This window comes from Dryobates pubescens, chromosome 36, assembly GCF_014839835.1.
Source record: "Dryobates pubescens isolate bDryPub1 chromosome 36, bDryPub1.pri, whole genome shotgun sequence".
NCBI classification, from domain to species: domain Eukaryota; kingdom Metazoa; phylum Chordata; class Aves; order Piciformes; family Picidae; genus Dryobates; species Dryobates pubescens.
In genome coordinates this window covers 669,316-694,257 of record NC_071647.1, presented here as the reverse complement: position 1 = coordinate 694,257, position 24,942 = coordinate 669,316, and the positions used below count along the sequence as shown (strand labels likewise).

The 24,942-nt window shown below is 65.2% G+C and overlaps 3 protein-coding genes across 3 annotated transcripts in view; 2 read left to right on the top strand and 1 right to left on the bottom strand.

The window, feature by feature from the left end:
* LOC104298174 (uncharacterized) overlaps positions 1-2,843 on the bottom strand; it is a 32,885-nt gene extending 30,042 nt beyond the window's left edge. The window contains exons 1-3 of the mRNA XM_054176595.1: positions 2,094-2,843; positions 798-880; positions 142-298 (exon numbers count right to left, since the gene is read on the bottom strand). Coding sequence (XP_054032570.1) covers positions 142-298; positions 798-880; positions 2,094-2,594 — 741 coding nt within the window. The 5' untranslated portion in view covers positions 2,595-2,843. The remainder of the gene's footprint in view (positions 1-141; positions 299-797; positions 881-2,093) is intronic.
* Positions 2,844-20,335: 17,492 nt separating this feature from the next.
* EIF1 (eukaryotic translation initiation factor 1) lies at positions 20,336-21,649 on the top strand. Its single transcript, XM_054176787.1, has 4 exons — positions 20,336-20,494; positions 20,724-20,887; positions 21,033-21,134; positions 21,429-21,649. The coding sequence occupies exons 1-4, from the start codon at positions 20,464-20,466 to the stop codon at positions 21,471-21,473; spliced, it is 342 nt and encodes a 113-aa protein (XP_054032762.1). The 5' UTR covers positions 20,336-20,463; the 3' UTR covers positions 21,474-21,649.
* A 2,841-nt stretch (positions 21,650-24,490) lies between these two features.
* On the top strand, positions 24,491-24,904 carry LOC128898932 (gastrin/cholecystokinin-like peptide). Its single transcript, XM_054176594.1, has 2 exons — positions 24,491-24,677; positions 24,795-24,904. Exons 1-2 carry the CDS (start codon positions 24,491-24,493, stop codon positions 24,902-24,904), a joined length of 297 nt encoding a protein of 98 aa, XP_054032569.1.
* Positions 24,905-24,942: the final 38 nt, after the last annotated feature.

Below are 24,942 nucleotides of genomic sequence, written 5' to 3'. Positions count from 1 at the left end.
GAGCTGCTGCCCAGGCTCCATCGTCCCTGCTCAGCAGCACTTCCCTCCCAGCAGCTCTGAACTCTGCACAGCCTTCAAGCCTGGACCCACCTCACCCTTCTGGGCCCAGGCTGGACCTTTTCTGAGCCTCTCTGTGCTCACCTCCTCGTGGTTCTTCTTGAGGTAGGCCAACTCCTCCTTCAGGTTCTCGATCTGCATCTCCAGGTCAGCCCTGGCCAGGGTCAGCTCGTCCAGGACCCTCCTCAGGCCGTTGATGTCAGCCTCCACGCTCAGGCGCAGAGCCTGCTCCGTCTCAAACCTGGGCACACAGGAGGAGGCAAGAAAGCTGCAGGAGGTCCTTCCCAGCTGGGGACAGGGCACCTGGACCTGTTGCTCTCTTCCTTTGTGCTGCTGCTAGCATCCCCTCAATACTGCATGACCCCAGTGGTGCATGGACAGCCTTCTGCTGGTGACTGAAGGTGGACAACAGACAAACCAGTGCCCATCTGAGCCCACACCCCCACCCTGCTCCTGGCAGCACTGGGCCTTGCTGCTGGGTCTGGGCTCTACACTCACAAGCTAGAGGTGCAGCCCAAGGTGCCACAGAGGAGGTGGCACCAGAGAGGAACCAGCCTTGGGAAGCAAAAGGGTCCCTAAGTGCCTGGCAGGTGCAGACAGCCTCCTGCTCTGGAAATTCCACCTTCACTTTGAAGGCTTTGTTTCCATGGTGCCTGCTGGGGCTTGGGATAGGATTTTCTCCTCATTGTACCAAGTATCTCTGCAGCCCTGGTTCCATTTGCCCAGCACATGTGGCTTACTTGGTCCTGAAGTCATCAGCTGTCAGCCTGGCATTGTCAATCTGCAGGAGGAGGTTGGCATTGTCGACTGTGGCCACCAGGACCTGGCGGGTGGAAGATGAAGACAAAGCACAGAAGGAGTGTCAGGAACATCTCCTGGCTGGGATGGGAGCAGCAGTGAGGCTGTCAGGACAGCCTGGGGAAAGCTGGGGTGTCCTTAGCAGGAGTGTGTTGGCTCAGGACCACTGAGCCTGGGCTGAGACCAGCTGCAGGAAGGGGCTGACAGCTCTGTGACCTCTCCTCCAAAAGTCCAAAAGGCAGCCTGAAGCCAGGCCAGATGTGGGAGAACCAATGCCAGCATCTAGCCCATGCTTCAGGGCAGCTGCAAGGGTCAGGGAGGAGTCCTCTGCTCCCCCAGCCATGACACCACATGGCTCCCCTGGCAGGACAGGAGGTGACCTGGGGGTGTTCTGCCCTGTGCCTGTTTGGTCTGGGATGGGTTTCATTTCTTGACTGCAGCACAGGAGCAGTGAGCAGCTGCCTGCACTTCCTACACTACAAACCCAGCAGGAAACAATCCACACGGGGAGAAGGTTCAGGTCAGATTCTGGGAGGACATCAGCTGTGGGGCCAAGGAGAAGAAGGGAAATGGATTCCCTCCATCACTTGCCAGCCTCCTGCAGCCCTGGCTGTGCCCTGCCTCCCTTTGTCCTGGCTAGGGGCAATTCTAACTCCTGAAGTCACAGAGAGGAACAAAGTCAGCTCCTGAGCAATTCCTCTGCAGGGGGTGGATCCAAAAGGAATCCCCCCAGAGCTGTCTGGGTGGGTTTGCAGCAAGCCTGGCCCTGGAGCAGTGACTGCCAAAAGGAGGTGGAAAAAAAAGCAGTTATTGGCAGTTCCACTTTTGACTGTTTGGCATCTAAATGACATCAGCAGATGGGAGCTGAGACAAGCTGTGGATTCCTGGGCATGTTTACATCAATGACATCAGCAGTGCAGAGCCTGCAGCCCCACAACTTGCCCTGCACCTTGATGTTCAACTGCCCCAAAGTCTGCATTATCAACACAGACATTCCCCTGGCTCTCCAGCTTTTCACCCTGGCCTTCCACAGCTGCTGCTCCCAGGGCAAACTCCCAGTCTGGAAGGACAGAACCAAAAGCTGGCATTGAGACATCTCTGGGTTTCTAGCCTGGCACCCTGGGTGTGCCTCTGAGACACTTTTTAAGACAGGCTGAGTGCTTACTAATTAGAGAGGCAGCAATCAGTGCTCCTGCTCCCTGCACAGACATCCCCCGCAGTTACTCACAGCTTCCTACCTTGTTCCTGAGCTCCTCGATGGTCCTGTAGTAGGGGCTGTAGTCCCGGTCTGGACCAGGTCCCTGCTTCTTGTACCACTCCCTGATCTTCACCTCCAGGTCGGTGTTGGCCTCCTCCAGGGCTCGCACCTTGTCCAGGTAGTTGGCCAGGCGGTCGTTGAGGTTCTGCATGGTCTCCTTTTCTCCGGCCGGCAGGATGCCGTCGCCGCCCCCAAAGCCACTTCCGAAGCCGCCCCCGAAGCCGGCCCCGAAGCCGGCCCCATAGCTGCCCCCGAAGCCGGCGCCGATGCTGCCGCAGTAGCCGCCCCCATAGCTGCTGCCCAGCCCGGACACCATGCGGGACGAGACGGAGTAGCTGCCAGAGGCTCCGTGCACGCTGGGGGCTCTGTAGCCCGCGCCCCCGAGCCGCACGGACGACGAATGCCTGCTGGAGCCTCCCCCCAGGCCGCCGATGCCCTTGAGGGAGGTGGAGGAGGAGTACTGCCTGACCGTGGTGCTCATGATGAAGGCTGCTGGCGGCTGGAGCTGGGAGAGACACCGACCTCGGCAGCGCAGGCAGCGAGTGCTGGCTGCCCGCTGCCCTGCAGCCCTTTATAGCCCTCCCGGGAGGCGTTGCCCGCGCTTTTCGTCACCCCTGACAGCCAGGGCCAACTTCCAGAATCATCATTTTTCTCTCCCTGATTTCACATCTTTTGTCACATCCCACTGGAAGCGGCAGAGCTCAGCCCAGAGCCTCTCCTTGCGCCGCGGTTCCCAGCAGCCGCCGTGATTCAGACCCAGGGCTCCTCGCTCTCGGCTACGTTTTGGCTCTCAGGGCTGCACCAGAGGGCAGAGGAGCTGGCTCCAGCCCCACCCTGCTGCTCCTCGGGGGGGCCACCGGAGCGCATCCTCTGCGACCTGCCCAGGCACCCCCGAGCCTCTGCCAGCAGCCCCCCCCCGCACACCGATTCGTTTGCCTTGTGAAAGAGGCTGAAGCTGAGGGCAGAGCTCTGTGCAGCCAAAGCCTTGACAAGGGCCAGCCCTAAGCCAGATGGAAATTTCCCCTTTATCCCAGGACAAGCACGGACCTGGTGCTGTTTGTGTGCTGATCCCATGTTTGGCAAAAATCTGGGAGCTCAAAAGGGAAGAAACTCCTTTGGGGGAGTTTCTGCTGACGTGCTGGCTGGGGGGGAAGCTCTCCCCTGAGGCTGGAAAGTCCCCGCAGTAGGGGGCTTCCAGGCAGCTCAAGGGACAGGTCCCCACTTCCCCATGGGACCTGCTGTGCTCCCCAAAGCCCCACAGAGGCAGCCTCTGACTTCTGAAGGCTCTGCAGACACCAATAACTTCTGTGTCTCATTGCTGAGCCAAGTTCTAACACCTCAGCAGCCTGCAGGCCAAAAGGGCTTGGAGCAGCCCCGGACAGGCAGTGCAGGAGCTGCTCCCTGCAGGCCCTGATGTCCCCACCGTGATCGGTCCCTAGCAGTGCTCCTGCCTCCCGCAGAGGTGATGCTTCTGCAGCTGCCAGCCACGATGCTAAGGTGACTCAGCAGCACCTGCAGCACCTGCAGCCAAAGTCCTGAGGGGCCAAGTGCAGCACCTGGTGCAGCCAGGAGCGAGGCCACCCCGAGCGCCTGCGGAGCAGAGGGGTTCAGCAGGACAGCCCCGAGGAGATGTGCAGGGGTGAGGCACCGCAGCCTGTGCCCACGGAGGGATTGAGCAGAGTGCTTGCAGGAACGCAGCGGGACAGGTATTAGCGTGCAGAGAGCAGAGGGAAGCAGGAAGGGAGACTCTGTGCTGGGTTTATCCTTTGTTGGGGAATCAAAGATGCCCTTTGTGATGCGGCGCCAGCCCTCGCCGGCTGCGGGAGGCAATCGCACGCCCTGGCCTGGCCTGCCGGGCTCCAGCGGTGGCCTGGCCAAGACAAGTTGTTTTTTCTTATCGCAGAGGTGCCTGTGAGGTAGCAAAGAGACTTAGAGGGATTAGAAGCCTTTTGTGCCTTCTCTCCCTTCATGATCTCCTTCCTTCCCCCGGCCCCTCTGGCTGTTTTCACATTCTAATGCACTTAACTGATTCTGGAGTTACTAAAACGTTCCCAGAGCCTCACCCTGGGTAATTCCTGGTGCCTCCTTCCTTTCATCTGCTCCCTGAAGGACACAATAACAACAAGGCTGAGCCGGCAGCGCTGTCAGATCTCCAGCCTTCAATAGCGAGTCACGATCGCTGTCTGCAGCGGCTCAGGGAGCGGTGCTGGGGTTCTTCTGGGCGGCCACCGCTGACGCAGTTCAGCCACGAAGAGCCTCCAGACCCCCTCAGTCCTGGGCTCTCCTCCCAGGCCAGCACTGCCCCGGAGCTGACTGACTTCAGGTTTGGATTTTTGACTCCAAAGCTGCACAATCTGGGGATTTGGGGTGCCCACGGCTCCCCCTCCCTCAGGGAGCAGGGGGAAAGGAGGGGACCTGGGAGCCTCCCACGGCTGGCAGGTGGCAGAGCCTGCAGATGGCTGAGCACAGCTGGCAGCACAGCCCTGTGCCCCCTGGCAGGGAGCAGCTCTGTGAATCCTGGCCTGCTTCCCTCCACAGTGGGGGGTACAGGGTTACCCCACAGCACCGTGTGGGAGCTCAGGAGCCATCCCTCGGCCACCCCTGTGCTGAGAGCTCCGGGTGTGCTCTCTCTGCTCCAGGCCATTCCCACCTTGGCCCCGAGCCTCTCACCTGGGCCAAGAGCTGTGTGTGGTGAGATCTGTGCCCTGGCCCAGGTCACCCTCACGTTCTGGGCTGAGTTATAAATCAGCCTGGTGGTGCCAGCTGCCCTGAACCGAGGCACAGCCCTGCCACAGCCCCCGGGCAGGGTCTGAGGCTTTTCTTTCTGCATGGCCACAACCTCAGCCCTGGCTCAGCTCTTCTGCTACGGCTGGGACAGGACCCTCAGAGGAGACCTGGAGATTTTCCTGTGCTGCCAACCTGTTCTGGTCTTTTCTGATCACTGTCCTTGCCAGGCAGCTGCTGCCCTCACCTCTGGCTGAGCTCCCAAACCAGCTCCACCTTCCATGAGAAGCCCTCAGCCCAAAGCTGCCTTCCTGCAGCTCTGTCAACAGGCTGTGATTACACAGAGCAGCAGGCACCACCTCAGCCCTTTCACCTTACCAGAAGAATTCAGTCTCCCAGGCTCTCCTCAAACACTCACCCACAACAAATTCCCTTGAGACAGAAAAAAGGCAAGACAAAAATCCCCACATCCTGCTGCTCCCGAGATGGAATCGGAGGCTGGTGCAGCAGGACACATGCCACAGATCCTATCTCTGCCTCGGGAGTGCTGCAGGGGCAGGGGAAGAACCGAACTGCCCCAGATTGCATGGGAGGGGAAATTACAGGTTAGGAGTGGAGGAGCAATGCCCCCAGGAGAGCAGCTGGTGAGGGCTGGTGGGAAAGTCCGGGGCCGGGGCCGGGGCCGGGGCCGGGGCCGGGGCCGGGGCGTTGTGCTTGCCCCAAAGAGCTGCAGCTAATTGTGCTGCTGCTGCCGCCAACGAGAGCTAATTAGGAGTCATTAGGATTCCCCTGGGGGTCACCTTCTCCGAGAGCCTTTCCCAGCAGCTGAGGGCTCTGCTGGAGCTGGCTGGAGGTTGCAGCCCTGGGAAAGGTCTCCTGCCTGTCGGGAACGGCAGGCACAGGCTTCACTTGCCGACAGGATTTCTCTGTAAGTACCACAGCAGGTAACAAATATCTCAAGGTGTGGAGTAAAATATGCTGCCTGGCTTCTGTCTCAGCTGCTGATTCCTTATCACCTGCTAGGACATGTCCTGACAGCCCCCCTCCCCCCCAGTTATCTGGAAAAAGCGATCCCAGATCTGTTACCATGAAAGCAAACCTGAGCTGCGTGCAGTGGAAAGTCCCCGGGGGCAGGCTCAGGTCCTTCGGCTTCAGCCAGAGAGCTGAGCCACGGCTGGCCCCAGCTGCCAGGCACTGGGTGATGCCTCCTGCCCACGGTGCTGCCTGTGGGATGGAGGAGAGGCACAGCACAGCCTCACCCCCCTGAGCTGTGGACGGGGGGAGGCAGGAGGGAAGACAAGGGAGCAGTGACTCCGTGCTGTCCTCTGGGCTCCAAACTGGCTGCTGCCAGTGGTGAAGCCAAAGCTTGCTCTGCCTGTGGGGCACAGCAGGCAGCCAGCAGCAGCAGCCGTGCCAGGGCCACCCTGGGCTTGTGACAAGCCCTTTCTTCCTCTTGGTGCCATGGGGGATGCTCCCCCATGTCTCGGTGAGCCTGGCACAGGCTGATGCTCCTCCACACTGGCCCCAGGCTGTCTGCAGAGCATCAGGCCAGCTCCTGGCCCTGCATCCTGCTCTGCCCATCTCAGCACAGCTGTGCCATGGGTGCCCACACAGGAGCCTGTCCCAGTGGGTCAGCACTGCCAGTGCTGCTGGGTCACAGGCCCTGGTGCTCAGCCAAGGAGCTGGGCACTGCTGGGTGATGCATCAGCTCTGCTCTGCTTCAGGGATCGCAGACAGCTCTGGCACTAGGAGGGCTTCCAACAGAAGCTTCATCTCTCCCGTGGGTCCTGCTGCAGGAATTGATCCTGGCTGTGACTGCCTCTGGTGCTGTCAGTGAGCTCAGCCTGGGGCTGGCTGGGCTCTGCTTGCCTGCTGCAGTGTTTCAGCAGCCTCCTGGATGGCTTTTGGCCACAGCCAGGTTCATCTCCAAGGGCTGGCTCAGCTCTTCTGCCTAGGGATGAGGAACCCTTTCCAGCAAGCTCAGTGCTGTGAGCAGCTCAGCCCCAAAAGGGCTCTGCAGGGATGTCCCAGCTCTGTCCTCTCCATCTCAGGCTCAGGCCAGCAGCCATAGGCAAAGACCTGAAGCAGGGATGAGGATTCCCTGACCCAGAGCCCAAGGGACAACTGCTCCACAGGGTGTGTGGGACCAAGCCGTGGGCAGAGGCACGACCAGAGCCATTGGGTTGGTGAAGGGAGGACAGACAGACAACAAACCTCTGCCTGCCTGAGACAACAGAGTCCTGTCGTGCCCAAGCAGAGCCAAACTCTCACCTCCCAGCAGCTGCCTTAGCTCTGTCTCCACAGCAGCTCCAGCCCTTGGAGTTTCCCACGTTGTTTGTTCAGTGTCTGCCTTCCAGATAGGGAGCAGCTGCCTCCCGTCTGGCTGTGCTGTGGAGCTGCTCACACCCTGTCTGTGCAATCCTCTGCCCTGGCTGGGCACAGCAGCCAGCAGCTTGGGCACCTTCCCATGCTGACTGTGGGCATCACCCTGCCATCAGCTGCCATCACCCTGTGCCCACACCTGCTGCACCTACAGTGGCTCCGGGCCACAGATGGGAACCTCAGCCTGGGGACACCCATGGCACTGGCAGTGGGGTGAGGCAGGCCCTGGCATCAGCCTGGGGCATGGAAGGGCAGGAACCACATCTTGCTCCCTGCTCTGGGCTGCGTCCAGCCATGACGAAGGACCCCAGGGTGGAGATGCCAAAGCCGCTGGTGGTGACAGGGACCTCACCAGGCCTGTGACTCCTCCATGGCCACCTCTGCTGCCATTTAGTGCCCTGCAGGGCTCCTCCTGGCCTCTGTGCAGATCCACTGCACACACACAGCCCCAGTGCCATGGCAAGATGGGCACAAGTGATGGAAACAGCCCCCCCAGGCTGTGCTTCTCTAGTGCTCAGCCCAGGGCAAAGCCCTCTCCCCAGGTGGGACCCTGGCTCTTGCTTTGGTCTCTTTGGAGGAGGGATGTGATGTGGCCCAGGTAGGGTTTGTTGTGTGTTGTGGTCCCCTCCCAACCTCCCTTCCTGTGCCTCCTCGAGGGCTGATGGCTGCAGTGGCTGTTGCCTGTGAGAAGGCATTGAGGATCCCACAGCAGGGTCTGATCACCTTGTGCATGTGGGGGAATGGCCTCAGGAGGGGAAGGGAAGGGAAGGGAAGGGAAGGGAAGGGAAGGGAAGGGAAGGGAAGGGAAGGGAAGGGAAGGGAAGGGAAGGGAAGGGAAGGGAAGGGAAGGGAAGGGAAGGGAAGGGAAGGGAAGGGAAGGGAAGGGAAGGGAAGGGAAGGGAAGGGAAGGGAAGGGAAGGGAAGGGAAGGGAAGGGAAGGGAAGGGAAGGGAAGGGAAGGGAAGGGAAGGGAAGGGAAGGGAAGGGAAGGGAAGGGCCTGCCTAAGCCCTGAGAGGCATGCAACAAGGAGGTGCCCCAAAGCAATCCCTGTGCCCAGGCTGTGCTGCTGCTTCCCACGGGGCAGTGACGTAGTTGCTGTTAATCCCAGCTGGCAGGCAGCACTCTGAGGTCATCAGCACGACTGGAATGGTTGGGAACTACCAGAGACCCTCAGCCATGAAGCCCCCCTTCAATCCCTCACTTCACCCTGGGGACCCGAGCCCCCCAACCTTGCCATCCCCGTCTCCAGCCCTGCCAGGTGCAGCCAGCTCCACGCTGCCGGCTCCCGGCGGGTGCCGCACGCCGTGCCCTGCGGCCCCCCTGGCCGAGGGCCACGGCCCCGCCTCAGCTCTAATGGTTTTGGAGCATCAGCCCCGGGAGGGCAGGCGCTGCCGGCTGCCAGGAGGTTTCCTTGGCACACCCTGGGCTGAGCCTCCTGATAGCAACAGTAACGAGGAGCTGGGGCTTTGCGCGGCCGCTTTGCCTCTGTTGCCGTTTCTGGTCCCGGTAACCGGGCTCAGCCCGGCGCTGCCGCGCTTCTGCTTGAGCTTCCCCAGCTGACAGCCGCCTGGTGCGGGGATGTGGGCCTGGGAGCCTGTCCCTGGTTGAGGTGGGGGCTGCAGCTTGGCTGGGCAGGTCACCGAGACCACCGGGCCGGGACAACCACCCCCCGGTGCTGCCCTGCTGAGCATCCTCCGGGTAGAGCCGGGGAAGGATCGGTAGTGCCGGTGCGTCCGCACCGAGCCAGGGGCCGTGGAGGATGCAGGGGGGAGCTGGACCGGCACTGGCGCCGGGCGCTTGAGTGGGACCGCGCTGGGGCTGGCACGGCGCTGGGGCTGGCACGGCGCTGGGGCTGGCACCGCGCTGGGGCTGGCACCGCGCTGGGGCTGGCACCGCGGAGCCGCCTCGGGACGCGCCGCTGCCACCGCTGCGCACGGGCGCCCTCTGCTGGCGACAGGAGGCGCGGCGGGACCGAGCGCGGCGGCGGGGCCCGGGCGAGTGGCTGAGTGTGGCGGGAGCAGGGCGGTGGGGGCTGGGGGGTACAGGGTGCCCAGAGGTGTGCAGGGAGTTGCTGGGGAGTGCTGAGGAGCACTGGGGTGTGCCAGGGGTGCTGGAGGTGCCAGGGGTGCTCCAGTTTCAGCAGCCGTTCTCTGCCCTGCCAGTGCTGTTGCCCCCAAAGGGGACAAGGCACACGTTGTGCCCACAGCCAGTGCCTCCTGCTGAGGCAGGACACAGACCCCACACTGGTGACACCTCCTGTGCCACACTGGCACCAGGCACCTCTGGGTGCTGCCCCACTGTGCCCCAGCAGCCCCAGTGCCAGGCAGTGCCTGATCCCTTTTGCAGCGCAGGCAGGGCAGGACCCCAGTCAGAGCCAGCACACGGCTGGGGCTGGCACAGAGCCAGTGCCTGCGTCCTGCAGGCAGAGCCTGGGTGGAGAGGGGAGGAGACAGCGTGAGCAGGCGTGCAAGGTGTGCACACGCATGTGAGTCTGTCTGTAGAGCTGACTCACTGCCACAGGTGGCACCACTCGCTGCTCCCCGTGCCCAGAAGCTGCCAGGAGTCCTGGTGCCATGCAGCCCCTGCACTGCCGCAGGGTCTCGGTGGTCGCTGCCTCTGCCCTGCTGCAGCCGGTGGCCCTCGGCCGCTCTGCTCCCAGCCCCACAGTGCACAGCACGAGGTGTAGAGCCCTGGCTGCGGTGTGCAGAGCCCTGACTGCGGTGTGCAGAGCCCTGGCTGCTGTGTGCAGCACTGCAGGGCTCCTTCCTCACCGATTCCTCCCTGGGGGTGCCCTCCCCATGCCAAGCCCCTGGTGCTGAGCTGCTGGAGGCAGCCTGGCCTCTGGCTGCTCCAGCTGCCCCTAGGGGTGCCAGGCACCTTGAGTCCTGTGTCCAGTTCTGGGCCCCTCAGTTTAGGAAGGAGGTTGACTTGCTGGAAAGTGTCCAGAGAAAGGCAACGAATTTGTTGAGGGGCTTGGAGCACAGCCCTGTGAGGAGAGGCTGAGGGAGCTGGGGTTGCTTAGCCTGCAGAAGAAGAGACTCAGGGGAGGCCTTCTTGCTCTCTCCAACTCCCTGAAGGGAGGTTGTAGCCAGGTGGGGGCTGGTCTCTTCTCCCAGGCAAGCAGCACCAGAACAAGAGGACACAGTCTCAAGCTGTGCCAGGGGGGTTCAGGCTGGAGGTGAGGAAAAAGTTCTTCCCAGCAAGAGAGATTGGCCCTTGGGATGTGCTGCCCAGGGCGGTGGTGGAGTCCCCATCACTGGAGGTGTTCAGGAGCAGACTTGATGGGGTGCTGGGTGCCATGGCTTAGTTGTTTAGGTGGGCTGGATTGGTTGATGGGTTGGACACGATGATCTTGAAGGTCTCTTCCAACCTGCTCTATTCTATTCTATTCTATTCTATTCTATTGGCCCTTTCCTGCCAGCCCCACAAGCTGAGGCTGTTTGACATCTGCTGGCCACAGCTGCCAGAGCTACAGTCACCGGCCCAGTGGCAAGGTCCTGGGGACAGTTCTGCAGGGTCAGGGTGAGGGATGCTTGGGGCAAGGGTCAGGCTGTGCCCTGCGTGGCCAGGGCCATCCCACCGAGCCGGGCAGGCGTCTCCCCTGGCTCTGCTGAGCCCCCGGGGCCAGGCTGCTGCCCGTTCCAGCGTGGGGAAGGCTCTGTGGCTCTGACCCCTGGGTGAGGGCAGTGTGTGGCTGTTTGTCCATCCCATGGGATGTCCAAGCCGGAGGACACAGGGCCCCACACCTGCACCCCAGCCGTGGGCTCTCCCCCCGCGCTCGGTCCCCGTGAGTCAGCGGGCGCGGCGCTGGGGCGGGAGGGGACCGGAGCGCTGCGGGGACAGGCAGGACGCAGCTCCCTCCCTCGCTCCCACGCCCGGGGCTGGGGCGGCCCCGCTCCAAGCTGAAACTTGCCTGGCAGTAATTACAGGGAGAGGACGTGAGAGGGTTTGCATTCCTCCCTGCCACGCCTGGGAAAGAACTTTCCTCATCAGCCAGCTCCTGAGAAACAGCCTCCCACCTGCGCAGCCCTGCCCGGGGAGCCAGGCGGCTGGGGGCATGGGGGGCTCCTGGCAGCCCCGCTGGGGTTTGTGCTGCAGACAGCTCCGAGCCTGCTCCTGCTGCCCCGGGAGCTCCTGCAGGCTCGGGGCAGGGCTGCTGCCCTCCTTCCCTGCCAGGGGCAGCTCCGGGCGAGGCACGGCTGGGGGCTGCCCGGGGGTCGGAGCCGTGGGGGTGGGGAGCTGGGGGCTTTCAGAGCCTCGTGGGTGCCCAGCCAGGCCTTCAGCTTCGCTGTGGCTGGGGACAGCTCCCGGCTGAGTGCCTGGGGCCCCGAGCCAGCCGCAGGGCTGCTGTGACGCTGAGGGGAGCCGGGGGGCTCGCTGGGGCCGGGGGGGCTGTGTCTGCTCCGGGCTCTTCTGTCTGCACACAGCCAGCAGCCGGCGTTGCACAGCTCAGGCGGGGCTGGACCCGCAGAGCCCCTCCGGACACCTCCTGTCCCTCCCAGCTGCGGCCCCAGCAGGGCAGGGCCCCACTCCTCCTGCCCCCTGTGCCTTTCCCTGTCCCCCATGCATGCAGAGATGCAGGCAGCTGGTTCCCTGAGCCGGCTGCGCTGCCCAGCCCTTGCCAGACCTCCCCCAGCCGCTGCCATGTTGCCCACCCTGTGCCAGTGGCCTGCTGCTGAGAGCACTGTGGGGGCCTGGGGTGCCAGGACTGCTGCCCTGCTGCAGGCCCTGCCTGGTGCCCATGCTGAGCACCCACAAAGCTGTGGCAGGAACGTGAGTGGTGCTGCAGGGAGGCTCTGTGCCCAGCACGGGCCCAGGGCTCACTGGCCAGAGCCAGGGACGGGGTTCACAGCAGGCAGCCTGGCATGGCACATGGCACAGAGCTGGCACCAGCAGCCGGGCAGCGAGACCTTTGTGTGCTGCCCCACAGGGGCTCCAGGCACACCAAGTGTGGGGCCACGGCACGGGGCTGCCCCACAGCCAGACTGCTGCTCCCTGCCTGCCGCCCCTCCCCGTGCCCCTCGCTCCGCAGGCAGGGCACTGGACCCCACGAACCAGCCTGGGGTCTGGAGCTGGGCAGGTCCTGGGGGCTGGCAGCTGCAGCCGGGCAGGGGCCAGCAGAGGCCACGCTGCCCCCGGCCCCATCCCGGGAGCTGCCGGGAAGCGGCGGCGGCAGCGGAGCGCCGAGCCCGCGGTGTTGTGCAAGCGGCAGGCAGCAGGAGGCTTCCTTATTAGGCAGCGCAGCGGCGGCGCCCCCCGGGGCGGCACACCCGGCTGGCACGGCGCCTGGCACGGCCGCCGGGGCGCTGGTGCTGACGCGGGAGCTGCATCCACACCTCGCTAATCGCTGCCTGGGCTGGGCACAAGCCGCGGCAGGGGCACCCAGGGCTGCTGAGCCTGCAGCTCGCCCACCGCCCCCGAGGGGCTCCTGCCCCCCAGGGCTGCGCGCTGGGGGCCGCTGGGCACCCCCTGGGTTGTGTCTGCTGCCAGCAGGCTGCTGGGCTCGGGAAGAGCCCCTGGGCAGGGCAGGCTGGGGGGGTCTTCGTTCCTGCCCCTGGTTAAAGAGCTCAGCCTGTCCTGAGCTGGAGCCAAAGGGGCCAGGGGAGCAGGGCAGGGTCCCCAGCAGCACCTCAGCCCCTCAGGGCTTCACCAAACCCAGCCCCAGCCTGGCCAGAACCTGCTGTGGGGTTGGGGGGGCAGCAGCTTTGGGGGTGCAGCACCTGGACCCTGGGCTTCTCTGTGCCACTGGAACCTTCTCTGTGCCTCTGGAACCTTCCCTGTGTCCCTGGGACCTTCCCTCTGCCCCTGGAACCTTCCCTGTGCTTCTGGAACCTTCTCTGTGCCTCTGGAACCTTCCCTGTGTCCCTGGGACCTTTCTTCTGCCCCTGGAACCTTCCCTGTGCTTCTGGAACCTTCCCTGTGCCTCTGGAACCTTCCCTGTGTCCCTGGGACCTTTCTTCTGCCCCTGGAACCTTCCCTGTGCTTCTGGAACCTTCCCTGTGCCTCTGGAACCTTCCCTGTGTCCCTGGGACCTTCCCTCTGCCCCTGGAACCTTCTCTGTGCCTCTGGAACCTTCCCTCTGCCCCTGGGACCTTCCCTGTGTCCCTGGGACCTTTCTTCTGCCCCTGGAACCTTCCCTGTGCTTCTGGAACCTTCTCTGTGCCTCTGGAACCTTCCCTGTGTCCCTGGAACTTTTTGCCCAGGACTGAGGCCGTGGCAGCAGCAGCAGAGCCCCATCCTGGGCAGGCCTTGCAGGGAGGCTGCCAGGGGAGCTCCAGGGGGCTGAGCTGCTCAGGGCTGAGCACTGAGCAGCAATGCTGCTGCAGGGGGCTGCAGCAAACCCCCCAGCAGGGAGGGGCTGGGCTCTGGGGGCTCCAGGCCACATCACTGCCTGCAGATGGTTTGGTGTGAGGGGGAGCTGGGGGCACTCAGGGTGCCCTGGGGAAGGCCAGGGGTGCTGCTGGGTGAGGCCTGGGGTGCTTGGCTCCCCGAGGTCTCTGAGCACAAGAAGGGGCTGGGGCTGAGCTGTTTGCCAGCTGGACCCCCGAGGCACAGCCTGCCAAGGTTGCCCTGCCCCCTGCCAGGCTGGCACAGGCTGGCTGCAGAGGCAAGAGGCACCCTGGGACGAGCCACAGGCACTGCTCCTGCACCCAGGCAGCAGGAGTGGGCATGGCAGGGCCTGGCAGCAAAGAGGAGCTGTGGCTCCGGGCTCTGCAGCCACACTGCCCCACAGGACCTCTGCCACCCCAGGGCACTGCAGCCCAAGCTGTGCCCACAGGGCTGCCCCTTCCCTGGGGGCAGCCCTGCTCGGGTCCGGGCTTTGGGAGCCGGGGCCGCAGGAGCCCTGGGCACGGCTGGCCCTGCTGCCAGCTCCCACCCCAGCGGGGCAGGGCGGGTGCCAGGGCCGGGAGTGTTGCAAGAGGCAAAGCTCTGCCGTGCCAGGGCTGGGCCGTGCCAGGGCTGGGCCGTGCCAGGGCTGGGCCGTGCCAGCGCTGCAGAAAGGGGCCCTGGCCGGCTGCCGGTGTTTGGCCCCCGGGCGCTGTTGTGCAGGCAGGGCTGAGTGTGCCCTGCCGGGGGGCAGGGCAGGGGCAGGGCTGCGGCTGCGTGGGCGCTGCCCAACCCCCTCCCGGGTTTTGCCTCGTCAGGGAAACGCCAGCCGCGGGGGGGCGGCTGCCCGGCCCCTTCCCTCCGCTGCACCAGCAGTGCCAGGGCTGCCAGGCTCTGCCCTCTGCTCGCCGCTGCTGCTGCCCCAGAATCCTCTGTCCCTGCACCCTGGGCCAGCAGCAGCAGGGTCGAGCCGGGGGTCCTCTGCCTGCACCGGGCAGGGCAGGGTGCCTGAGCTGTTGGCACCCCAGGCCGGCTGCGGAGCAGGAGGGCACCCCCACGACGGGCAGAGGTGCCCAGGGCGCTGCAGAGCGGGCAGCAGGCATGGGGCCACTCCTGTCAGGGCCTTGGAGCCCCCCAGACACGTGGGGAGGGCTGCAGAGCAAGGCTGCTCCCTGCTGTCCTGGCAGTGCCATGGCTGGGGGCTCTGGTGCCATCCCCAGGGTGCAGGGCAGCACTGGCAGCACAGGGCTGGGGCCCTGGGGAGGTCTTACTGCTGCATTCAGGCTATGCCCATGGGCAGGCACCCAGCAGGGCAGCAAAGGGCCCAGACCTGGCCAGGCTGTGTCCATGGACGTCACCAGTGCTTGGTGCCAGTGCTGCTGCCAGTGCTGCTGCCAGTGCTGCTGGTGAGCTCCCACATGCCAGGAGCCCAGCTCTGCAGGGTCCTGCCTGGCACAGAAGACCTCCAGCAAAGGCTCTTCCCAGGGGCTCTCCATGGCCCAGATTCTCTCCCTGGCTCTCTCCAGGCTCCAGCAAAGCTGCCAGGGGCAAGCAGGGGGCAAGAGAGGATCTGCAGGGCAGGGCAGGGCTGCACATTGCCCCTGCCCAGCAGAACGGAGCCAGGGCCACGCAGGGCAGAAGCAGCAGGATGAGTTCTGTGCCCAGCTGGACCCCCAAGTCCCTGGCTGTGCCACACTGCCCAGCCCCACTGCAGCACAGGGAGCTGGCAGGAGCTGACCCTGGCACCTTTGTCCCTCACCCTTGGCACCTAGGGCAGCTCCTTGGTCCCACCCAGGGGGCTGCAGAAGGGCAGGATGGAGCTGCAGGGGGCTGCAGAAGGGCAGGGGGGAGCTGGGCAGAGCACATCTGCTGTGTGCAGCCTGCCTGTGCTGGGGCTGCCAGGCAGAGCTGCTCTGCAGGGGCCACTGCTCCCTGATGCCAAGGCTGTGAGTCAGCCCCGCGCTGGCAGTGCCCGCTGCCAGCAGAGCTGTGCTGCTGTCCTGTGGCAGGAGAGGTGAGCACAGAAACCTCTCCTGGCTCTGCCTGGCCCTGTGCTGCAGCTGCCCTCACTGCCTGCCCTGGGCCCCCCCACTGCAGCAAACCCTTCAGCCCTGCTCCCTGCCACCAAGCAGGGAAGCAGCCTCGGGAGTGTGCCCGGGGGGCACCGTGCCTGAGCAGCAGCTCTGCTCTGCACCACACACCTGAGAAGCTGCTGGGGACCCCGGGAAGCCCTGGCAGAGTCCCCACTGCCCAGGACCAGCCCCAGGTCTGCCTCTGCTGCTGGGCAAACCTCCTGCAGCCCTGTGGGCAGAGCAGGGCTGGGCAGAGCTGAACCTGCTGGGAGCTGGGCACCTCCTGCCCCAGCCCCTGCAGTGCCTCTCCTGGGTCAGGTTTGCTCCAGGCTGATGTCCAGTCCCCAGGTGAGGGCTGGGGCTGCCCAGGCCCTGGTGGCCTTGCCAGGGAGGACATTGATGTGAGCAATGTGTGCACAGGGGGCTCAGCCTCGGCCAGAGGAAATGCCCAGGGCAGCAGGATTGGCCTCACCCTGGCCCTGTGGGAATGCCATGGGAACTGGCTGGGGCTGCAGCAGAGGGTCCAGCACCCCTTCAATGCAGGAAAGCCCTGGGAGCCCCCAGCCCCTCGACAGCCCCCCCCCGGGACAGCCCCCAGCACCTCTGCTCCAGCACACAGGGGCCAGGCTCAAGCCCAGAGCCCAAGCCCTGCCAGGGGCACATTCCCAGCCTGGGGAATCTGCATCTCCCCTGTTGCCTGTGCAGCAGGGCAGGCAGAGGCCGAGCCGGGGGTGAAGCAGGCTGCTGCCTTCTGCTGGGCTCAGCCCCAGTGCCTGGAGCTCTCCTGGCACCTCGCGGAGAGCGGCGGTGGCACAGCCAGCCCGGGCAAGGCAGGGGCTGGGCAGTGCCAGGGAGGGTGGAGAGGCTCCTGCAGAGGGCAGGGGCACACCAGGAGCCAGACTGCTGCCTGGGGGCCGCTGGCTGAGGCAGGAGTGGGGCTGTGCCCAGGCTGTGCAGCACGGGGGAGGGAGCTGCAGCAGGATGCGCTGCAGGGCTCAGGGCGATGCATTTGAACTCCTCTGAGGGTCTGGGACACCACACAGGCAGTGCCTGCAGCCCAGGAGCAGCCAGGAGGCATGGGGAGCATCCTGCAGGCCACAGCCCCCACCTCGGGTGGGCAGCCGAGGGGAGGTCACTCAGGGCTGGCAAACCTGGGCACAGGGAAGGGAAGGGAAGGGAAGGGAAGGGAAGGGAAGGGAAGGGAAGGGAAGGGAAGGGAAGGGAAGGGAAGGGAAGGGAAGGGAAGGGAAGGGAAGGGAAGGGAAGGGAAGGGAAGGGAAGGGAAGGGAAGGGAAGGGAAGGGAAGGGAAGGGAAGGGAAGGGAAGGGAAGGGAAGGGAAGGGAAGGGAAGGGAAGGGAAGGGAAGGGAAGGGAAGGGAAGGGAAGGGAAGGGAAGGGAAGGGAAGTCTGGAATTTCCTGGGCTGCCTCTGGCCCCATGACAGCCAGGCTCAGCTCCTTCCAGGAGCAGGTTAATCACCAGGGCTGACAGCTGTCAGTGCTGCCTTGCTGATTAATAGGATCAGACAGTGCACAGCAACAATGCAGCTCAGCCAGGCCAAGCCTCTGCAGTCACACAGGCAGCAGGAAGGATGTTTCCTGGCCCAGAGGGCATCTCTGAGCTGTGGGAGAAGCAGTAAAGGGAAACACTGGGATGGTTCCTTCCTTTCTGCTACACTGCCCAGGCACACCAGCGGGGCACCAAGAGCACCCCCGACCCCGGAGCACAGCCTTGCAGGACTCAAAAGGGAGAGCCCTGCAGTAAGCCAGGGCTGGTCACCCACCCCAGAGCACCTGAGAGCTCCTCCACTGCTGCCACAGGACCCCTGCACAAAGGGCTGTGCTCTGCCACCCCCGGGTCACTCATCCTGCCCCACACACAGGCACACGTGGAGCATCTCTCCCTGAAGTCGCCGGCGCCGGCAGGAGCCAGGGTGCTGAGCAGCCCCTGCCAAGCGCAGGAGGGGTCCCAGAAGCTCCCCCAGCCCCAAGCGGGGTTGAGGAAGAGCAACGCGGGCGGCACAGCACACAGACAGCTCGGGGCCCTCTCTGCTCCTCCTGCTGACCCCCAGCCAGCCCTGCCAGCTCAGCAGACGTTGCCCTGGCCCCGGGCACAGAGCCCCGTCCGGCCCGGCGGGAGGCAGCTCCCCGCCAGGCACCGCAGCAGCTCAGCGCCGGCCGCGGGAGGCTCCCGCCGGGGCGGTCGGCAGCGCCACCGCGTGGGCAGGCCGGGAACAGCGCCGGGGAGCAGCGCGGGGCCCAGCACCCGGAGGGAGGTGAGGAGGGTGCGGGGGGCTCAGCCCCGGCGCCCAGCTGAAGCCAGCTGGGACTGCAGGCGCCTGCTCTGCATCCTGCTCGCTGTTAGCAGGTCGTGGATGCTCTCTCCCCGGAGGATTTCAGGCCAGGCTGGATGAAGCCTTGAGCGACCTGGGCCGGTGGGAGGTGTCCTTGCCCACGGCAGGGGGCTTGGAACTGGATGATCTTTAAGGTCCCTTCCAAGCAAACCATTCTGCGATGTCCCCGACAGTGCCCAGCCCCTGGCCAGCCATGGGCTCAGCTCTGGTGTCTGACACAAACCTGCCTCTCCTGGTGTTTCACCATTTGGGGGCCCAATGGGGGGATGCAAACTGGGATGCATCCTATGGGATACATCCTATGGCCACTGGGAACCTGCAGCCAGGCTGAGAAATTGCCTCCCTGGGGCATTGTGGGCATCGTGGCTCAGCCTTGAGCCCAACCTGCACAGCAGCAGCCACAGGACAGGAGCTGCCAAGGTCTCTGCTGGAGTGCCCAGGACGAGCTGCAGCAGGGCTCTGAAATGCCTGCAGCTGAGAGCTCTGCTGCCAGCCTCTGACTGCTGCTCTGCTGCCTGCAGCTCTCACCATGCAGCACTGCAGATGGTTTCTCTTCTGGGAGAGAAGCAAAATGTGATCAGAGCAGAGAGGGAGAAGTCATCTGCTTGCTGCTGACAGCCATGGAGCAAATTCACCTTCTGATGAGAGCTGAAGGCAGCTGCCCTGCCACAGACACAGCAGTGGCAGACACCAGAGGCACTGCAACACAGCAGCCCCAGGGACTGCTTCCACCTTGCCTTTATCTGAACTAAACCCCCCCAGAATGAAGCCACCCCCAACCCGTGGAGAGGCTGCCAGGCCCCACAGATGGCAGCACCCCCAGGTGCCAGTCAAGTGAAGATGAGAGCATGGCAGAGCTGGCTCCCAAAGCAGGGCCCAGACACCTACACAGGGAGAGCTGCAGGGAGCTGATGAACTGCAGCCCCACAGATGCCACTCAGCAGGACCACATCCCCCTGGCAGCAACATTCCTGCTCTGGCCCAGCTCTGCCCAGCTCCCAGAGCACAGCTGAGGCTGGGGCAGGATCCCCACGGCCCCTGACCCCATTAACTGTGCAGGAGATTTGCTGCTCCTCACACCTGGGGCTGTGTGCTTTCAGCACAGGTAACACTGAGCTGGCTGTGGGGATCTTCATCTGCCAGCAGCCCCCACCCTGCACTGGGCTGGGAGGCTCTCACCAGCTCCTGGGGGGGGTTAGCTCCACAGCAGGCACCAGCAAAGCCAGAAATTGTCTTTTTTAGCAGCCCAGACAGAACACCAAGATCCAGGCTCCGGAATGAGGACCTGGAAGCAGAATTAAACACCTCTGGGGTTGAAGCACAGCCAGTGGCAGCCCCCCAAGAGGGACCAGGGATGACTGAAGCCTGCCAGGGTCTGTCAGAGCTGAGCTGCAGCAAGCCAGGGAAATTGTTTCACAGCTTTGAAGGGAAAATCTTCCCTCGGCTGGCTGCTGCCTTCAGCACTTCCCCTTGGCACCGAAGAGCCCCCAGGCCCTCCCCTCCAGAAGACTTTATCCCCAGAGCATCTCGCCGCCAAGCAGCCCCGGGAGAGGAGCAGGGCAGCCTCACTGCTCTCCGCAGGTGGCTCTGTCCTCGCTTCCTGCCTGGCCGCCCTGCCGGAGCAGGGACAGAGGCGCAGCCACCAGCGGCCCCCAGCCTGCCTCTGAGCCTGCTCAGCCTGCGGCTCGGCGAGAAGCTGCCCACCCAGCGCCCGCGGCGGGGCCGGTGGGGCCCGGGGCGATGCGGCCGAACGAACGGCACCTGGCTGCGGCCGGTCCCCGCTCCGCGCCCGCCCGGGGCCCTCCGCCGGACAAAGCAGGGCTGCGGCGATGGGGAGGGCACAGAGCGGGCCTGGCGGGACGGGAGCCTCGGCCCCGCTGCCCCGGGGGTGCCGTGCGGCCTCGGGAGCGCTGCCGCCACCGGCGGAGCCTCCGCCCGCGCCCTCGCTGCCCGCCGTCGATCCCACCCCGGGGCACCGGGCCCCACGGCCGCGCCCAGCGGGCCGCCGAGGGGGCGGAGGCTGCGGGCGAGAGCGGCGGGCTGGCGGGAGGGGTCCGGGGGCGGCGAGGCGGCGGCGCGCACGGCCCCGCGGGGCCCCCCGAGGCGCGGGCACGACGCGGCCCAGCCCCCGCCGGCTGCCGCCGCACTGCGCAGGCGCCGCCCCGCGCGACACCGGCCCCCCCCTTCCCGGGCCTCCCGCGAGCATGCGCGCGCTGCCTCTCGCGCCAGCCGGGCGCGGCCGCGCTCGCCCGTGCGTGGTGACGTCCCCGCTCGGCGGCCAATAGCCGCCCTCGTTTCCTGTGCGTGCTGACGTCACATGGAGGCCGTATATAAGCGGCGGGCGCCAGTCCCGCCCCCCTGACAGCGTCTGGAGCCGCCGCCGCGAGAGCATCCCTCCGCCGAGAGCCGCTCCCGCCGCCGCCGCCACCCCGCCGCCGCCTCCGACACCGCTCCGCCGCCGCCGCCTCCGCCGAGGGAAGGGAAGCGTATCGTATGTCCGCTATCCAGAACCTCCAACCCTTCGGTGAGGCCCTTTGTGCGGCGGCGGCGGCGGGGCCGGGCCGGGGCCGGGGGGGAGCGGCCTGAGGGCCCCGCCCTGGCGCGGCCCCGCCCCGTGGCGCAGTTGCTATTCCCGGGGCCTGTTGCGTCAGCCGCGGGGCTGGGGGGGGGAAGGGGGCGGGCCCGTGCGTGACGGGCGGGCGCGCTGGCCAATGGCGGCGCGGCGGGCCGGGCCTGACGCGCGCTCTCCGCAGACCCCTTTGCTGATGCAAGTAAGGGTGATGACCTGCTCCCTGCCGGCACTGAGGACTACATCCATATAAGGATCCAGCAGCGCAACGGCAGGAAGACCCTCACCACAGTCCAGGGCATCGCGGATGATTACGATAAAAAGAAACTGGTGAAGGCCTTCAAGAAGGTGAGAGCCGGGGGGGGGCAGAGCCGGGAGCTGGGCTGCGGGTCCTGCCCGCCCGGGGAGCACACCGAGCTGAGCCGTGCTCCCGCCCGTGGGAGCCGGGGGGCAGCGCTGGGGGGTGCTGAGGAGGCCGTTCTCTCCTGCACAGAAATTTGCCTGCAATGGTACTGTGATTGAGCACCCCGAGTATGGAGAAGTGATTCAGTTGCAGGGTGACCAGCGCAAGAACATCTGCCAGTTCCTCGTGGAGGTAGGAGAGCTGCAGCCTGCTCCCTGCGAGCTGAGCTCATGAGGCTCCACCTTAGTGACTGCAGGCCCTCGTTTTGGGGGGGGGTACAGGAGCAGGCCAGGGCAGGAAGCTCTTTCTGCTCTTCCAATTGCTGCGTGAGGCAACCCTCATCCAGTGAGGCTCTGGCCTCGCAGCCTGATCCTCACCCCACGCTCCCAAGGGGAGTAGGAAGGGGCCAGGACCTGTGTGGGTGCCTGCAGGGGCCTGGGCCTCAGTGTGCTCTAAGGAGTCTCTTCCTTTCTTTCCTTCTTGCAGATTGGACTGGCCAAAGACGACCAGCTGAAAGTCCATGGCTTTTAAGTGCCTGTGGGCCACTGGAGCTTTATGCAAGAAGATTTCCTTACCATGAAATTCCCTCCTGTCCCTTGTCATGACTTTAAAACCAGGTGGTTTGTGTAATGTAACAGCCCTGGGGCCTCTGCTGCCTCTGGCCCGGTGTAATGCAGTGATGTAATAAACTGACACGAGCCCCATGCTTCCTGGTCTGGCTGTGCCTCATTTCACACAGGTCCCTCGGGGCGTGGGCACGCTCCAGCCTGAAGCCAGAGGTGCCCAGATGTGCCCAGCCAAGCCAAGGGACTCGGCCTGCAGTGCAGAGACCGCTCCTGGGTGCCGCTGCGCTGCCCCCCGGGGAGCAGATGGAGCCTCTGCCCTGGGCAGCCTGGGCTGCTGCTGCCGGAGGGCTGTGGGGAAGCCTGGCTGTGAGCGACCGAAGAGCGACCTCGAGGCTGGCAGTGCCCAGGTGAGGCCTGGCAGGCACTGGTACCCTCTGAGCCCCAGGACAGCAGGCTGGCAGGAGGGAAGGAAGCGTGGCCTTGGGTTAAACTTGTGAGGAGGGAGAGCTGTGGACTGATGGAAGCAGTGTCAGCAGGTGGGGCCAGGGCCCGGGTGTCAGCAGCAGCTGCTGCCTCTGCCCTGGGAGGCAGCAGAGTGCTGCCTGCCTTCTAATGCTTTCTGTAAGGTGTTCAAAGTCTTATTTAAATAAAACTGGTTTCCAAAAGCATTTCCTTGGTGCCTTTGGTTGCTTTCTGGAGCCCAGCAGCCTGGGGAGCAGTGACAGCAGCTCAGGGCCCTGGTGGGACATGGACGGCTCGGGGGGGTTCTGGGGAGCATTCCCCTGGTGCTCCTGTTCCCTGAGCAGCCCCTGAGGGGCTGGTGCTGAGTCACTGCTGGCCTGCAGTGTGCTCCCCTGGCTCTGGTGCTGTGTGTTCCTGTCAGCCCCTTTCAGCCTCTGCAGCCAGGGCTCTCTGCCCTGGGCTGAGCTGAGGGTCTCCTCAGCCCCCAACAAGTAAGAACAAGGCTGCCTCAGGTGAAAGCATCCTGGCTCAGAGCAGCTCTGGCCGCGGGGGGCTGCCCAGTGCCTGCTGCAGGAGCGTGACTGAAAGGCACCAGGGTGGGTCAGGAGGAGCAGAGTGCAGCTCCCCTCTGCAGGGCCTCCCTCGGGCTGTGCTTGGGCTCTGCAGGAGCTGCTGGGGCAGCTGCTGGTGGCAGCTCTCTGGGAAGGGTCTTCTGCTCCCCCCTGCAGCCAGCCCCAGCCCCTTCCCCACGCCGCAGCCCTGCGCTCGCTGCCCCCTGGGAGCCTTTGCTCTCGGAAGGCCAAAGTGCTGCAGCTATGCAAACTGAGCACCTCCAGCCCTTCCTGGCTGCCCTCTGGTGACCTCCAGCCCTTCCTGGCTGCCCTCTGGTGACCTCCAGCCCTTCCTGGCTGCCCTCTGGTGACCTCCAGCCCTTCCTGGCTGCACCCTGGTGACCTCCAGCCCTGCCAGCGTGGTCCTGCAGCTCCAGGCCCGGCCCAGGGATGCTCCAGGCTCAGCCTTTCCCAGCCTCCCTCAACCCACTCTGCCCCAGAAGGGAGCAGGATGGAAGCCTGCGTCACGGGGGGGCCCCGTGGGGTGCCCAGCACCCTGCTGGCTCATTTGGCCCTGAGTGAGCCATTAGAAGGCAGAAACTGCAGACCAATTTGTTTGTTCCTTGTGAGCATTGCTGCCTGGAGCCGTGGATCGATGGCTGCAGGGCAGGAGGAGCCCATCCAGAGCCCATTAGTTCTGGGGGTGTTTGAGCAGCATCGACAGCTCCTGTGTGACCGGGGGGGGGGCAGAGGGTGGGCACAGGCTGGCAGCCTGGCTGTGGCACGTCACTGATGGGTGCTGTTGAGGGAGGCAGCCAAATGTTCTCTGCAGATAGCAGAGGAAGGCAAACACAGGCAGGAGGAACTGTCAATAGTGCAGGGGAAGGCTGGGGGGCAGGTGGGGGTTACTGGGGGCACTGGAACAGGCCATGGTCAGCAGCAAGGTGTTAACCAGGGTGGGCTGCCAAATCTCATCCCCCCCCAGCCCACTGAGAGCTCAAGGATGCACAAAGAGCTGAATGCTCTGGAGGAAAGGAGCGAAGCTCAGCCCTGGGTGCAAGCACAGAGAGGAAGCACAGCTCAGGAGCCAGAGAGTGGCTTGGGCTGGGAGGGACCCCAGGGCAACCCCCTGCAGGGACGTCTGCGGCTGAGCAGGTTGCTCACAGCCTTGTCCAGCCTGACCTTGAGGAGCTCCAGGGCTGGGGGCTCGGACAGTTCCTCTGCAGCCTATCTGTAGCCCTCCTGAGGTGCTGGGGGGCAGCGCTGAGGGCTCCCGGGGGCGTGCAGGCAGTGAGCTCTGGCTGTGCCCCGAGCGAGGGCTGTGTGTGCAAAACACAGCTGCAGGCAGAGCCAGCAGCCCCTCCGGGCCTCCATCTGTCTCCACACGTCCGTCTGTCCGTCTGTCCGTGTGCCGTGCACTGCCCTGCAGCCGCTGGGGGTGGGTGCGGGGCCGCCCCGGGGTGGGGCCCCCACAGCACTGCCTTTAAAAGCAGGCGGGGGCTGGAGGTGCCCAGGACTGTGCCAGCCGCGGTGCCAGCCCTCGCCTGCCGCCCACCGCCCAGCCAGCCCCAGAGCCTGCAGGTGAGTCCCGGGGGGCTGCAGGGACAGGGCCTGGGGAGCAGGCAGGAGGGGTGGAGGGGCCCCGGGGACTGGCCATGCCCTGGGCACCAGCAGCCCCCCCCGAGCTCAGGGAGCAGCTCCACAGGGCCCTGGGTCCTGTGGTTTAGTTTCAGGTGGTGCTGGAGCTGGGCTGGGTGGTCCCCGTGGACCCCTCCCAACTTGGCCCCAGGGGACTTGGGGACCAGCCCGGAGAGAAAACTTGGGGAGGGGCAGAGGGGACCTGAGGAGGGGCCATGCCCTGGGGACGAGCACCCAGCCCCGCACAGAGGTCCCCCCTGGCTGTGTGTCCCTAGCTGAGTGCTCGCAGCCCCTCTGCTCCCTTCCCCGCTCCGTCTCTGCAGCCGCGAGGATGAGGATGATGAAGATGTGCTTCGGCCTCCTCCTGGCCGTGCTGGTGACCACCTGCCTGTGCCGGCCCGCGGCTGAGGCACCGCCTGCGGCGGGGGCCCCCCCTCAGCACCCCCCCAGCCCGGTGCGACGTGACTGGGCCCCGGTCCTGTCCCAGAAGCAGCGGCTCCAGCCCCACATCTTCGCAGGTACCGGCAGGCAGCGGCCGGGCGGCCTCGGGGGGGTGCTCCATAGGGCACAGCGCGGCCCCCCTGTGCCAGCCCCCAGCCCGGGGCCGCTCTGACCTTCTGCCCTTGCCCCGGCAGAGCTGGGTGTCCACAAGGGCTTCGGGGACGAGGGGATGGAGGAGCTCTACGACCACTACTACCCTGCCTGGATGGACTTCGGCCGCCGCAGCGCCGGGGACGCTGCCTAGGGGCTGCGCCGCGCCTGGGACCCCCCGCAATAAAGCCT